The sequence below is a fragment of the Sus scrofa genome, chromosome 1 (assembly GCF_054392235.1).
Source record: "Sus scrofa isolate SSC_HxYL_T2T_F1_AM1 chromosome 1, Sscrofa_HxYL_maternal_Yorkshire_Landrace_v2.0, whole genome shotgun sequence".
Classification (NCBI taxonomy): Eukaryota; Metazoa; Chordata; class Mammalia; order Artiodactyla; family Suidae; genus Sus; species Sus scrofa.
In genome coordinates this window covers 214,693,911-214,708,541 of record NC_139383.1, presented here as the reverse complement: position 1 = coordinate 214,708,541, position 14,631 = coordinate 214,693,911, and the positions used below count along the sequence as shown (strand labels likewise).

The window sequence follows — 14,631 nt, the reverse complement described above, 5'->3', positions numbered from 1 at the left end:
TACAGTCTTATCTCCCTTGCAATGTATGGCCACTGATGTTTTTGCTCAATTTTTTCTTTCTTTTTTTTTTTTTTTTTTTTTTTTTTTTTTTTGTCTTTTGTTGTTGTTGTTGTTGTTGCTATTTCTTGGGCCGCTCCTGCGGCATATGGAGGTTCCCAGGCTAGGGGTTGAATCGGAGCTGTAGCCACCGGCCTATGCCAGAGCCACAGCAACACGGGATCCGAGCCGCGTCTGCGACCTACACCACAGCTCACGGCAACACCGGATCATTAACCCACTGAGCAAGGGCAGGGACCGAACCTGCAACCTCATGGTTCCTAGTCGGATTCGTTAACCACTGCGCCACGAGGGGAACTCCAATTTTTTCTTTTTTAAACTAATTTTATTTTTAAGCCTAGATTCCTAAGATTTGTCCTATATCATCACAGTTTAGTAATCAGCCTATGATTATAGTTATACTTAAGTTATACAGAAGTTATACTTGAGCACCTTAAGCCACTAAGGCTTTCTTTCACCAGTTGCCAGTGGATCTGTGTATGGATTGCAGAACAGAGTCAAACACAGGCAGTTTACAAGTCTTTCTTGGTTTTTATTTTTCTGATGGGCTGTCTCATATCTCCTCTGCACTGCACTAGGCATCATATTCACCCAGGAAAGGTAAGTAGATAACTAGGCCCTTTCTCTGATCTCTCTTGAGCATGAACACTACTTTGTCTATACGCCAACTCTTCAAGACCACCAGAAAATGTGTGAGTTTATCAAGATCTACTAAGTGTCTGTCTCATCTGGATCTCCTTGTTAACTTTCTGACAGGTCTACTGGTCTTTTGCTTGCTCCAGGTAGTACTGCAACCTCTGACTAACTGCAGAAGTTGTCTCCCCTGATTTTTTGCCATTGAGATCACTATTGGTTTTATTGAAATGCCTGGGAATGCACTTTATTTCAATCAGCCCCTGATGGCAGCAGAGCTGGTTTTCACAGCCTAGCCTGCCCAGGCAGAACTACCACACAGATGGAACTTGGGGGGAGGGGTGATGGAAGCAGCCTCAGGATATAACACCACACAATCCCACTGTTCATAACAAAGGCTTAGTAGTTTTTCTGGAGTAAATGGTTTTCAATTTGCTGTATGCCTTTGGTTGATTTCCAGAGTCCTAAAATGGTTGGTTTTTTATTATTTTGTCCAGTTTTATTGTTGCTTTTTTGGGAAGAGAATTTGTCAAGCTCCTCACTCTACCACTCTATAAGTCCTGACATCCCCACCCCCAGGCACACTCTTAAGTTTATTTTAGGCTAATAATACTACCAACTATTTATTTTAAATTGGCTTCATTTTAATTGAAAATCTAATCTTTCTCCAAGAACCATTAATGGCTCTATCAGCATCTTGAAAGCATTAGGGGGCTCAGAGGGAACCATCTTGCTGAATATAAACCACATGTTTCCCCCTCAGACTTCAAGCCTCACTGAAATGGGGGCACCTACCTGTAGCTGCCTACACACTACCTCAAGGTGTATGGGGGTGGGTAGAACAGGGTTTTCCGGCCCTCTTCTGTGATGGATGAAGTGTTAAGAAAACAGGTTCCTAAACTGAAAGGTGCCTCAGGTGATATCTGCTACCCAACAATACAGTTGAAACCACACTATTATCCAACCTCCTAGCTTCCTCCACCCAGTGCATATTACCAATAACCCTCCACAGGATGCTGAAAATCTCAGAATTCCACATGACAAACTATTCACATGCCTTAAAAGCCATCAGTAAAATCCCTTCAGGGCCAGGGTGTCATGTGGGTAATTGGCAAGAACCTCTTTTAAAAGAGACTGCATTCAATAATGTGTCTTAAAAAAAAAAAAAAAAAAACTGAGCTAAACCTAAAGCTGAGCATCAAGTAATTACCCTACTCTCAATCTTTCCAATTGCACAGTGTTTTGAAAATGTCAAAATTACAACCAAATGCTGTTGGAGCATATTTTACTGGTGGTTTTCTGGAGCCCAGTAAAGGCGCTGGCCCTAAGAGTACAAAGAGGAAAGTTTGCATATTTTTCCTATGGAACCATAGTAAGCAGAGCCTATAGACATAATATAGATGCACACATTGAAATACATATATTTAATGACTTTGGTCTTTGATTTCTTTCTCCTCATGCTTTGGAAGGAGAATCAATGTATAGCCACAAAACCATGAAGGGTACTATGGAAAAGACTTATGAAAGCAAATTTCCACAAGAGAAACAAGTCATCAAATGGGTGATAGACCAAGAGATATGGCAATGATGTGGCCCTTCAGATATGCATGAGGATGTATAGGACCAACCAAAGGGCAAAGTAAATATCATGGGTCTTCGCCAAGCTTCACTTCTACTCTTGGCCTGTATCCACAGAGTAACAGGCTTAGTGGGGAATGGTATAAATCTAATGTCAAACTGTGTCACCTGGAGCCCTTATAAACAATGATCTGGAACCATTCATTCATTTATTCCCTCACTAAATGCATCCTTGCTGCAGCATCCCCTGTGCTAAAATCTGACAATAAAGGGGGTGGGGGCGTTCAAGGGCAAGTTTTAGAAACCATTATATTATAGAGGAGTGATGGAAAAAATAAGCCATTGGCATTAATATGATATGGTAACTATTATTAAAAAAACTAGTAAGACACACAGGTTGCAAACTGACACCTATTCTAACTACAATTATGACACAATTCTAACTACAAATATGTTTCCTTTGGCTACAAAACCAATTTGTTTGTTTTCAAATATGAATTTCAGAGAGGAACTATGAAATCTACCCTTCAGTACATGTGTAGCCAGAACAAAACTGAAGGGTCTAAGCATGCCTGGTTCAGAGCAGTCCTGTTGATACTTGACTGATATGTGTACATTAAGTCTGTGTAAGTAGATAACCAGTACCACAGACGCCAGAAGTTTAAAAAAAATAAATGAGAAGGAAATAGAGTTTTCTCAGTGTTAACTTTTCTCAGTAGGGGAAAGTCAGCCATGATTCAGTTTTAGCAGTGGAAGGCTATTCCCTGGTTTGCGGAGGGCAATGTGAGATGTAACTGGAGAAGGGGAGGAATATGGGAGAACTAGAGGTGGGATTAAAGCTTAGGTATTAGATTGGGGTTTTTTTCTGTTTGTTGATTTTGGGGAGTATTTTGTGAGAGGCATAGGGAACCTTTCCTTTAAATAACACCACTGGACTTTTCTATCCTTGCCACCCCTCAGGAAAGCAAGGAGCCTTTCTCATCCCCAGACATTTCCTTACACCCTAGGGCCAGGTGGGGAGCAAAAACTGAGCTGAGGAGGCAGGTGCTCTGAAGAGTCATTAACTATGTCAAGATCTGTAAATCCAGGTGGCCCATAGGGAAGATGTGGAAAGGAGAGGATGGAGCTGGACGTGCCCTACTGGAGTCCCTGCACCCTCCCCCATAAAAGGTAAGGGCTCGCACTGGCTTTGTCCCTTTTTCCTGGCTGCTCAGTGTCCATTTTTGCCCTCCTATAAACACTGAATAAATAGGGAGACCAATGAGCCCTGCAGAGGCCTGTGTGCCACATCACCACACACCTGGATGTGCTGACTCCTTTGTAAATCACCTACTACTGTGTCTGCCTTCTTGAGGCTAACAGGCAAAGAAAAAGATCCCTGCCCTCTTGGAGCTTGCAGTCTAGCCAAAGAGACACACATTAAATTTATACAATGAATTATAAAATGAGGGATCACAAGTCACTCTTACTGCATCTGACAGGGTGTGTCTAGTCTGGCATGGAGGAAAGTCTGGGAAGCCCTGTAAAGTGTAATAGTTTAAGCACTCACTGAAGGATGAATGCCAGACAGGGAAGGGAGGACGGCTCTCTCAAGGGGGAAGAGCAGTGCGAAATGCCCCAAGACAGAAAAGAAATGGAGGAAAGGATCTGAAAGACATTCCAGTGGCCAGGGCAGAGGAGCTCAGGGTGGAGGAGATCAAATCTGGAAGGCACAGAGGAGTTGGTAAAGGTTTGGGGTTTTATCCTAAGAACCATAACAATTATTTGAGGGGTTTTAAGCAGAGAAGATTGCCATTTTCAAAAGTCTTCTCTGGTTCCTTTCTGTGGACAATATACGTGAGTCGACAAGACTAGAGAGATGTTCAGGTGGGGTGTGTCTAGGTGCAGACATGGGGAAGGCAGGGTTAGGTTGTTGCCTGGACAGAGCAGCAAAAGGACAGAAGAGAGAACATAAATGATGGGCAGCCCTGATACAACATGGAATAGGCCACATGGAAAAAGACACAGGAGAGGCCAATGGTGAGAGGGAAGGTTCAGGTACCAGTGGGCTGAGGTCCCAATGAGGTCAAGGACTGTTATGGTGAGAGTAACAAAACAAGCCAGAAGGACCAGATATTGGAGTACATGAAGGGGGAGCCATTTGGTGGCATGACAACCTCCAGAATGTGGCTTGGCTGATGTGGCTATGGCAGAGTAGAAGAGGGTGACACTAAAGATAAGGTAAAAAGGCAAAAAGGCAGAGAAGCTCAATCACATGCAAAATCTTCCAGAATGATAGAGTTAGAGATCCTGGAAGGACTTTAGGAGGATTCCTACATCCCCTCAAGCCTCCCCATCTCCCCTTAGTTAAGTGTCTGGCTTGGCTAAAAAAAAGCCACCGTCATCACAGTCATTTATCAGTCCACAGACATGGGATAGGAACGGCTCAGCATGTATTCTTAGGGAAACCACGTGCATCATAATCAGCCCAGTTACTGATCACAAAACTGGCCTCCATCCCTATGGTCTCAGCCTTGTGGCTCATGCTCCACAGAGTAACTGTACCCTGCAACCACAGCATCCATCACTCCATATCCTCTCTCTCTTACTAGACTAGAAAGTAGAGGGCAGACCATTGTGCCTCCTTCACAGCTCCTAAAGCCATGACTGGAATGTAGCAGATGCTCAATAAAGAACGAACCCATCCCATTTATATGAAGTTCAAAACAAGCAAAACTAACCTATGACATTAAAAGTCAGCATGATAATTCTATCCTGGTGGGGATAGTAAGTGGATGGGGGTATCAATGCTGTATTTCTTGATCTAGGTCCTGTTTACATGGTATTCATTCAAAATTCACTGGTCTTTATAGCTATGTATTTGTACATTTTTCCATATGGTACCTTTCCATAATTTTTTAAATGAATCAATCAATCAGTGATGGAACCCAACTTAGTTTAAACAAGGAATGCTTCCCCACTATAAGATGGGAACAACAAGCTGAGACAGGCGTTGGCAAATATTTTCTGTAAGAGGCCAGATATTAACTGTCTTGGACTTTGCACGCTGTATGGTATATGGCACGGCTATTCAATCTTGCTGCTGTAGCACAAAAGTAGCCACAGATAATACATAAAATAAATGGTGTGGCTGTGTTCCAACAAAACGTACTTAAGAACACTGAACTTAGAATTTCACATAATATTCACATGCCCTAAGATAATAGTCTCTTTCTCATTTTTTTTACATCATTCAAAAACTTAAAAAGCATTCTTAGCTCTCCAGCTATAGAGAAACAGGCTGCAGGCCAGATTTGGCCACTGAAAATACTCTGCCCAACATCTACATTACCTGGGTGTGTAGACAAAACCCATTTCCTGGCCAGCACACACAAGTACAGGCAACCTTCCCCCCAGCCTGCCCTTCAAGCTCTCCCCCACCTTTATAAGTAGGCAGACACTCCATCTTGTCACCACATGGATATTTACTGTCCCGAGGTTTGATGGGGTCCACTCGGCAGACAGGGTAGGGGTTGTAATCTTGCTTATATGTTGTGAGCAGATCCATAGTCTCTCCACTTGAGACGAACTGGTCAGGCTGATGGATCTTCACTGGTAACACTTTGTGAGGCCCAAAATCTCTCCTGTAAGGGAAATTAGCACATGCCATGTGCTTATTTATTGCACCTGCAACAAAGCCATAGTTTCCATCTCATTCAGTTCTACAAATACTTGCATCCTCTCCTCTGTCCCTTAACTGCTCTTCCTCCTCTGTTCCCCACTTTCAAGAAAGACACCACCATTCACTTCACACCTAAGTCAGACCCCTGGACAGCATCCTGTTTCTGCCCCTCATGGCTCCAGACAGTCATTCACCAAGTGCACTGTCCTTATAGGTTTATCCTTCCCCCTCAGCTCAGACTCTGACCATTTCTTACATGGATCATGTGACAACCCATCACCCTGGATTCCTGCATCATTCCCACAACTCCTACTTCAATCCTCAGAGTGAGGCCAGAATTAATGTTCTAAAACCAAAACCACACCATTTTACTCCCCAACTTAAAAATCTTCCAGATAAAGCCCAACTTTCTAGCATAGTATGTAAGCATTCCTGGACCTGCCATAGCCTTCCCCCCTCAACCACACCTCCCGTCCTCCACCACCTGCCCCCATCACACTGCAGCCACCCTGGACCCTGAGGACTCTCAGTACCTGCTCTCTCCACCTCCTCCCCCAAACTGTTTGCTATGAAACCAATGTCTATTTTTTAGATCCCACCACTTTCTTCTCTGTGCTCCTGCTAGTATCTATTGCCTTCCTCTAACTGATCTTACAGAAAACCCAGCAGAAGAGGAAAATAGACAATATATCTTTCTCATTCCCTGGCATTGGCACAGCAGGGTATATGAAAACAATGGGATAGAGAAGAGTAGGATGGTCTTTCCTAAACAGAGATTACGGTGCACTCTCTCCTGGAAGCAGCTCACAGGTCCAAAAAGGTCAAGAAGCTTGTGCACCACGACGAAGCACCCTGTGGTACCAGGGCTCAGCCTGGGCACACATTGCTCATTAGGCTGGTCTCAGTCTCCCACTGCCCAGTGCAAATTCTCTTCAGCAAACATCCCCTCCCCCACCCCTGCTCCAGCTAGCTTCTGCTTTACATAACAGCTTGTTTTTGCCTGGAACCCATTTATCCAACTGGACAAGGAGAAGGTAGTTTTTCCCTGTTGGCACTTGCCAAAACAGCCCCGCCAGGGGAAGGGGAAGGCTTCCGGACAGGAAAACATCAGGCCCAAACACCAATAAAACCGACTTCCCAGCTGAAATCTGGAGCAGAATTACAGAGCCATGCTTGACTAGCAGAGGTAACACGCTCCACTGTAACCTGTCTTGCATGAATTATACACATGGTTGTCAATAAACCCAAACTGGGGCCTGAAAATGCTTGGCAGGATGGGAGGAGGGGGTTAGGAAGCTGGAGAATTAGTCTCTCTGGGGCTTGAAGCGGGAAACGGAAGATGCTCCAGTTGAACTCCCTGTAACACCCTCTGGGTAGGTTTAAAAATACATATCGGCAGCAGTTAGCCGGGTCAGGCCCCATGCTGGCAAACAGCAACAGGAAGTTGAGTGACCCGAGGTGGCTGGGAGCTGACTGTGTAGGTCTGGGTTTATGGAAGGAACTGGCTAGCAAGAACCCAAGAAGCAGCTCCCCGCTCCTACCCTTCCTAGTGTGCAAGCACTGCACGCTAGTGTCTATTCGGTGCTAAAGCAACGCCAAACCCCAGGCTGCAGAGAGAAATGGAAATGCCCAGAAGGCTGGCTGCAAACCAGTTAGTAGTAAAGCCGCTGTCTTCAGATAGTCTTCGTTCTCAGGGGAGGGCTCCCAAGGGGAAGTGGCTCTCCTCACTCCCCAAAGGGATGGAGCAGAGTCAGAGGCAGGCTGAGACCACAGAGCACTTTGAAATCCTACATTCACTGACGGCTGCCCATGGGTTCAGCCCTCTCAATTCCAAGAAATTATCTGGAAAAAGCAGAGGCAGAGGATGAGGAACAAAACTGAATGCCCAGGCTGCCTCATGGAGCCCTCTCAACCCCAGAGCCGCTAGGAGCACTTTCCTGTCACTGGCCTCCCACCCTGGAACCCTGCACACAGGCACCCACATCCTCTTCTATTACTTCTACTGAGGGAACCAACTTCCCCTCAAAGATGCTGTGATGTGACCATCCTACATGTGCTGTCAAACTCTCTGGCAACTACAATGTGCTTAACGCCCCCGTTCCTGCTGTTTCCACAGGAAAACAACAGATAAATGTCCACAATCAAACTCATCAATTCATGGACTTTCCTAAAGCTGGTTTCTCAAAAGCAAAAGATGATGCAGCAAATTTCTTCTTCACCATGTTTAAAGAAACTGTTCATGGAATCTCCTTCTTCAGTACAAAATTCAAGTTCTTTTGTGAAAGTACAACTACGGTTAAATTTATTAATCAACTATAATTAAAGCAAATGCTCTTGATGTGGGGGGGGGACGGTAAGAGGGGTGGTCTATCTCTGAAGAGAGGAAAGAGTTGAGAGTTTAATTCATTTCTCCTCCACCTAAAAATATTTACTGTGGCTCAAGAGTGAATTTAATCAGAATTTATGTGTTTCCTCATTACATCTTTATGCTGAGAACATTTACTGAAACCTATCATTAACCACAACATAACTGCATGTCCCCAACCTCACATAATCTTACAGCCTTTAAGTTCTCATTAGAGAAAAGTCTTTTATCCTTCCCAGAAACTGTTCAAATTAAGTAGCTTTTCCTTTTTTAAAAAAACACTCCCTTCTCTTCCTGTGGTACATTTCCTCATCCCTGTGCCCATTCTGACTATGATATGAACCAAGAAAAAAATTGGTCATGGATGTTAAGCTTCTTTTAGGTGGGTAGCCATAAAAGTTATCTAGTATGGAGGTCCCCTGAGTTAAACTCTAAGTACAGGTTGACGAGAACCTGCTGTGAAGCCATAACAATGCGGCTTCCAATCATTAGGCAAAGCTAAAGGAAGGTGTTTGACAAGAGTCTAGCCAAAGGAAAGAAACTAGAACATAATAGCTAACTAGGGTCATGAGCCTGAAAGAGGGAAAAGGATATTTTCACTATGATAAAGGAGCTGCACAATACTTTAAAAAACTATTTTAATGTTTATCTAAAGAAAACTTTAAATTTGTGAGTATACCCAAATAGTTAAGACCTATTAAATGGAATCCACTTTAAGAACTCCTGCCCAAAAATAAGCCTATGCCCTTACAGCCTATTTATCTATACCAAAGGAGACCAGAATATACAATGGAGAAAAGACAGTCTCTACACAAAGCAGTGCTGGGAAAACTGGACAGCTACATGCCAAAGAATGAAATTAGAATATTCTCTAATGACATATACAATAATAAATTGGAAAATGGATTGAAGACCTAAATGTAAAAGCAGAATCAAAAAACTCCTAGAAGTAAACATAGGCAAAATACTCTTTGACATAAATCGTAGCAATAATTTGGGGGTATCTGTATCCTAAAGCAAAAGGAGTAAGAGCAAAAATAAACAAAGGGGACTTGATTAAACTCAAAAGCCTTTACACAGAAAAGGAAACCACTGACAAATGATAAGACAAAACCTACTGAATGGAAGGAAATATTTGTAAATGATATGACCTATAAGGAGTTAATATCAAACATATATAAAGAGCCCATATAACATCAAAAAACAACCAATCATATGGGCAGAAAACTTGAATAGACATTTTTCCAAAGAAGACGTACAGATGGCCAACAGGCACATGAAAAACATGCTCAACACTACTAGTCATCAGGAAAGTGAATATCAAAACCACAATGAGATATTACCTCAAACCTGTCGGAATAGCCATCATCAGAAAGAACATAAATAACAAATGTTCTTAGAGAAGAGGATGTGAAGAAAAAGGAACCCTTGTACACTGTAGGTGGGAATGTAAGCTGGTGCTGCCACTGTGAAAAACAGTATGGAAGTTTCTCAAAAAACTAAAAATAGAATAATGATAGGAGACAGCATTTCTCCTCCTGGGCACACATTTGAAAGAAAACAAGGTTCACAGCAGCAGTATTTACAATTGCCAAGCTATGGAAGCAAACTGAGTGCCCATCAACAGAAAAATAAAGAAGATGTGGTGTATTTATAGAATGGAATACTACTCAGCCATAAAAAAGAATGAAAATTTCCCATTTGCAACAACACAGATAGATTTGGAGGCTATCGTTCTAAGAAATAAGTCAGACCGAAAAAGACAAATACTGTATGCTATCACTTATATGTGGAATCTAAAAAATACAACCAACTAGTGAACAAAAAAGAAGTAAACTCACAGATACAGAGAACAAACTAGTGGTTATCAGTGAGGAGAGGGAAGGGGGAAGGGCCATATAGAGAAGGGGGATTAAGAGGTATAAACTACTACACACAAAATAAGCTACAAGATGTATTAAACAATACAGCCAATATTTTATAATAACTATAAATGGGAATACAGCCAATATTTTATAACTATAAATGGAGTATAACCTTTAAAATTATGAATCACTATATTGTACATCTGTAACATATAATATTGTATATCACCTGCACTTAAGTTTAAAAAAAAAAAAAAAAAGTTCCTCCTCTTGGCTCAAAGCCAATCCCTTCACCCCCTGCCCTAAATCTCCTCCGTTTTTCTCAAGGACCCCTTCTGTGGAGCCCATCATTGGTTTAACCTTTCCCTTCAACTGGCTCCTTTCTGTCACTCTTTAAACATGTTCCAATCTTTCCCATTTTTAAACGGAAAACAATAAGCAAAACTCACTGGAGTCCACTCCCCTCCATTCTCTCCCCTCCCCTTCTCTCCTCTAGAAAGGACTACAGACTTGCCTTCCTCAACTCCTACTCATGCTCCACCCATCAAATCTGACTCTACTCACTCCTTGCTCAGGCAAAGGTCTCCAAAGTACTACCTTATTTTCAAATCCAGTCACTGGTCCCCAGGTCTTTATCCTCAGGCCCCATCTCCATAGTGTCCACTCTCTCTTTTCTGTAATACTCTCTCCTCTAACTTCTTTGATACTTCTCCTTAGGATTTGTCCTCCTAATCCCTTCTCTGGGGTTTTGTTCTTTATAGTTGATTTGATTTCATTACTTCTGCCATAATTCTGAAATTCCTGGAGTACAGGAACCATCTAAGGAAACCATTATGTTACTGTAGGCAGATTGGGAACCATTCTAGCACTGAGAAAGATGTCTAGGCTGATTCAAAGGGTTTGATTCATGCCCCTGACCTGATAAGGACACAATGAGTCCTCCTTATCTTCACTGTGGCAGACAGGATTTCAAGGATATGTCTCCAGGATCTGAGTTAAACAATACGGACATCCCTTGGTAACCAGTATCCATGGAGGATTGGTTCCTGGACCTCCTGTGGATAGCAAAATCCACAGATGCTCAAGCCCCTTCTGTGAAATGTTGTAGAATTTGCATATAACCTACAGAAATCCTTTTATATACTTTAAATCATGTCTAGATGATTTACAACATCCAATACAATGAAAATGCTATGTAAATGGTTGCTAGTATGTAGCAAATTCAATTAACTTATGGAAACTTTCTGGAAGTTTAAAAGATACTCTCAGTGCACAGATGTGGAGCACACATATATGGAGAGATGACTGTACCTGTCTACTCCTTCATCCGCTCAAACTCCACTAAAGCTGAGGATAACATCTGTCATTGCTTTATACAAACTCTGAACAAAATATGAAAAACAACTACCTGTGAGCACTAAAGAGCAACCAAGATAGGCAGATTCTGGAGCAGAACCAACAGGTGGAAGAAGGGAATGGTATTGGGTGAGTCTCTATGCTAAGTTTCCATTTTTTTTTTCAATGCTTTCAGTCTGAAAGCAGGCTCTAGTCTGTGCCAGGCAGGGCAGCTAAAATGTCAAGAGAAAACCCTCCATCCTTGACTGAAGAACCATAGGATGAAAGTTTGAGGCAAGCACAGATGCTGGAAAGGGAGGAAGGAATCCTGAAAAGACAAATTCTGCTTATAAACTGGCCTCAAATCTCCAGGTGACCTTGCCTTCATGAGACAGGACTTCATGCAATCGTGCTAAAGATAAAGAAGTGAACTGAGATAAAAACTGCCATCCAGGACCCTGAGTTTGCATTTTGAGTCCAATCAATTTACTACCTGCTTTTAAAAATGCACTCTTCAGAGGAATGTAAAAAAAATCCAGTCTCCACAATGTACAGTAACAACACACAAGATCAACCCACAATTATACACACAGAAAATATAACCCACTCTCAAGGGGGAAAAGGGGATAATCATATGAAGACCAACCCCAGTAAGACCCATATGTTTCCATTAGTGGGCAACGATTATAAGCAGCTATTTTAATTATGGCAACTAATGGAAAATAAAGTTACAATGAATTAAAAGACAGGAAATCACAGAAGAGAAATAGAAATTATATGGAAAAAGAACCACATGTAAATCTGAAAGCTGAATGAAAGACACAATATCTAAAATAAAACATTTGGAGTTTCTGTCGTGGTGCAGTGGAAACGAATCTGACTAGGAAACACCATGAGGTTGCAGGTTCAATCCCTGGCCTTGTTCAGTGGGTTAAGGATCTGGCGTTGCTGTGAGCTGTGGTGTAGGTCTCAGAAGTGGCTCAGATCTGGCGTGGCTGTGGCTTTGGCATAGGCCAGCAGCTACAGCTCCAATTAGACCCCTAGCCTGGGAACCTCCATATGCCAGGGGTGCAGCCCTAAAAAGACAAAAAGACAAAAATAATAAAAATAATAAAAAATAAAATAAAACATTCACTGAATGGGCTTAATAACAACATGGAGATAGAGGAAAAAAGAAAGACTCAGTGAACTTGAAAACAAACGAATTGACACTCTCCAATCTGAAGGAAAGGGAAAAGAAATGACTGGGAAAAGAAATGAACAGAGCCTCAAGGATAAATACTAGAGGAAAGAATGGTCAAAACTGTCCCAAATTTCATCAAAGACACATTTCAAAGGCTTTTTTACTACAAGCAAGTCTACTACTGATTCCCTTTACAAGTCTTAATTAATTCTCAGGGCCAGTCAATAGAAGTGAGAAAGTGTATCCCTAGGAGTAGAGCTGTGAGTAGAGAAATATGTCTTTCAATAGAAAATGTGTAATATTCAAAAAAAGACTCAAGCCTACTATCAACTTTCTTGCTTATTTCCTGGCTTTTGGGAAGGATTATAAAAGCCCTTTCCCTTCTAGCTCTTCCTCCTCACTCTTCTATTTGCCAAAAAGTCCTGTCAGTAAGTGAAGGAATCTGTGCCACCAACTTTCTGCTTCCTCTGCAGCCAAAGTCACCAAGTGTGAACCCAGTTTAATCCTCCCCCTGGGCACCTCCCTTTCACCCTACCCATGGCCCCACTCCCTTTAGAATAAAGGTCTAACACCATCTTGAAGACTCACCACCTTATTCTGAGGCTATTTGCTTTACCTATCTTTAGGGATCTCGCTTAGCTAACAAAATAATGTCCCCTAATAGGGCCCAACTGTTTTACATGGTAACATGCCTAAGGGGAAATGAGGCTTGAAGTGCAAACTTCTTATTCGTAAATTGACCTCAGGTCTATCAGAAACAAAGGCAGATCCTCTGTGAGAGGATTACCAAGGGCTGCAAGAAATAGTTCAATATTAAGAAGGGTGAAAATCACCAGCATTCTCCTCATGGCACCTGCTGTAAATCCCTAAGATTTACAGCGAGTGAGAGTTGTGTGCAGCTATAATCATGCCTCATGCTGGGCTGATAACCTTTCCAGAAACCAGGTGTTTTTAGTGTCTGGGTTTAATCACCAAACCCAGCCAAGCCCTGGGCCATGTGGCTTTTTCATGCAGCAGGTGGCAGCCCCATGTGCAATCTCAGAAAATAAGCCAGGTCAGCCTTCAGTTAAAGAAGTGGGTTGAACATCGTAATAATCAGAGTTCTACAGGCATAAAGATGACAATCTGTGCAGACACAGAGGTGTGCAGACATGGGGCTGACCCATCCCTTCCTCCCAGCACCCCAGATGACAGCATCTCTACATTCCCCAATGGGGAATAGTTTTGTTGTATTTATTCAGATATGAACCAGAGTCTCTGCAGAATTTATAAGGTTCAGAAAAGACAGTTGGTAAAATATTGACTTTTGTTAATTTATCTCAATAAAATCCCACTGAAGATCAAAAAAGACATCCTGATAGGAGCATAGTTTTATTTCCAGTCAATGAAAACCCCTGCTCAACAGGGCAAGCATGAGGCTGAGAAATGATGAAATTGAGGTTCAGGTGAGCAAAGAGATACCTCTACTCATCTTCCCCTTCATCCTCTTTCTTGGGAAGGAAATAAAGGAGCAAGAAGCATCTGTTCTTTTTCCTTCCTGTGGGTAAACTCTATCCTGCCACTTTTTCCCTTATGATCATTAACAACTTGTTTTGGAAATTCTTCTGGTATCTGCCTGCCTCCACTTTGGCCTCCACTTTGGCCACATCTTAACATGAACGACTTTGTTATTCTGGCTCTGGCAGGGAGAGAGGTACCTTCTGGGTGATATATTTATTGCGGTAACTGACACAAGGCAAGGATAATATAGGGAAGGTCAAAGGGCAAGTTTTTGTTTTGAAAACAACATAGGGAAGAAGAAGGGCATGTGGGGCACCATTGGGGGCCTCAGACCCAGGGATGGGGCAGGACTCCTGCTCCAGAGAAAGGATATGTCCCCATTCTCCTAAGCTGTGGGTGACAAGCAGAAAGCATCCCTCAACACCCAACCCTCAATTTCCAAATATTTCCAGGA

At 42.4% G+C, this 14,631-nt stretch overlaps 1 protein-coding gene across 2 annotated transcripts in view; it reads right to left on the bottom strand.

Annotated features, from left to right (window-relative positions):
• SAXO1 (stabilizer of axonemal microtubules 1) overlaps positions 1 to 14,631 on the bottom strand; it is a 135,614-nt gene that overhangs the window by 5,553 nt on the left and 115,430 nt on the right. For both annotated transcript variants that reach the window (XM_084984326.1, XM_021063236.2), the window contains exon 3: positions 5,689 to 5,891. In XM_084984326.1, coding sequence (XP_084840452.1) covers positions 5,689 to 5,891 — 203 coding nt within the window. The remainder of the gene's footprint in view (positions 1 to 5,688; positions 5,892 to 14,631) is intronic.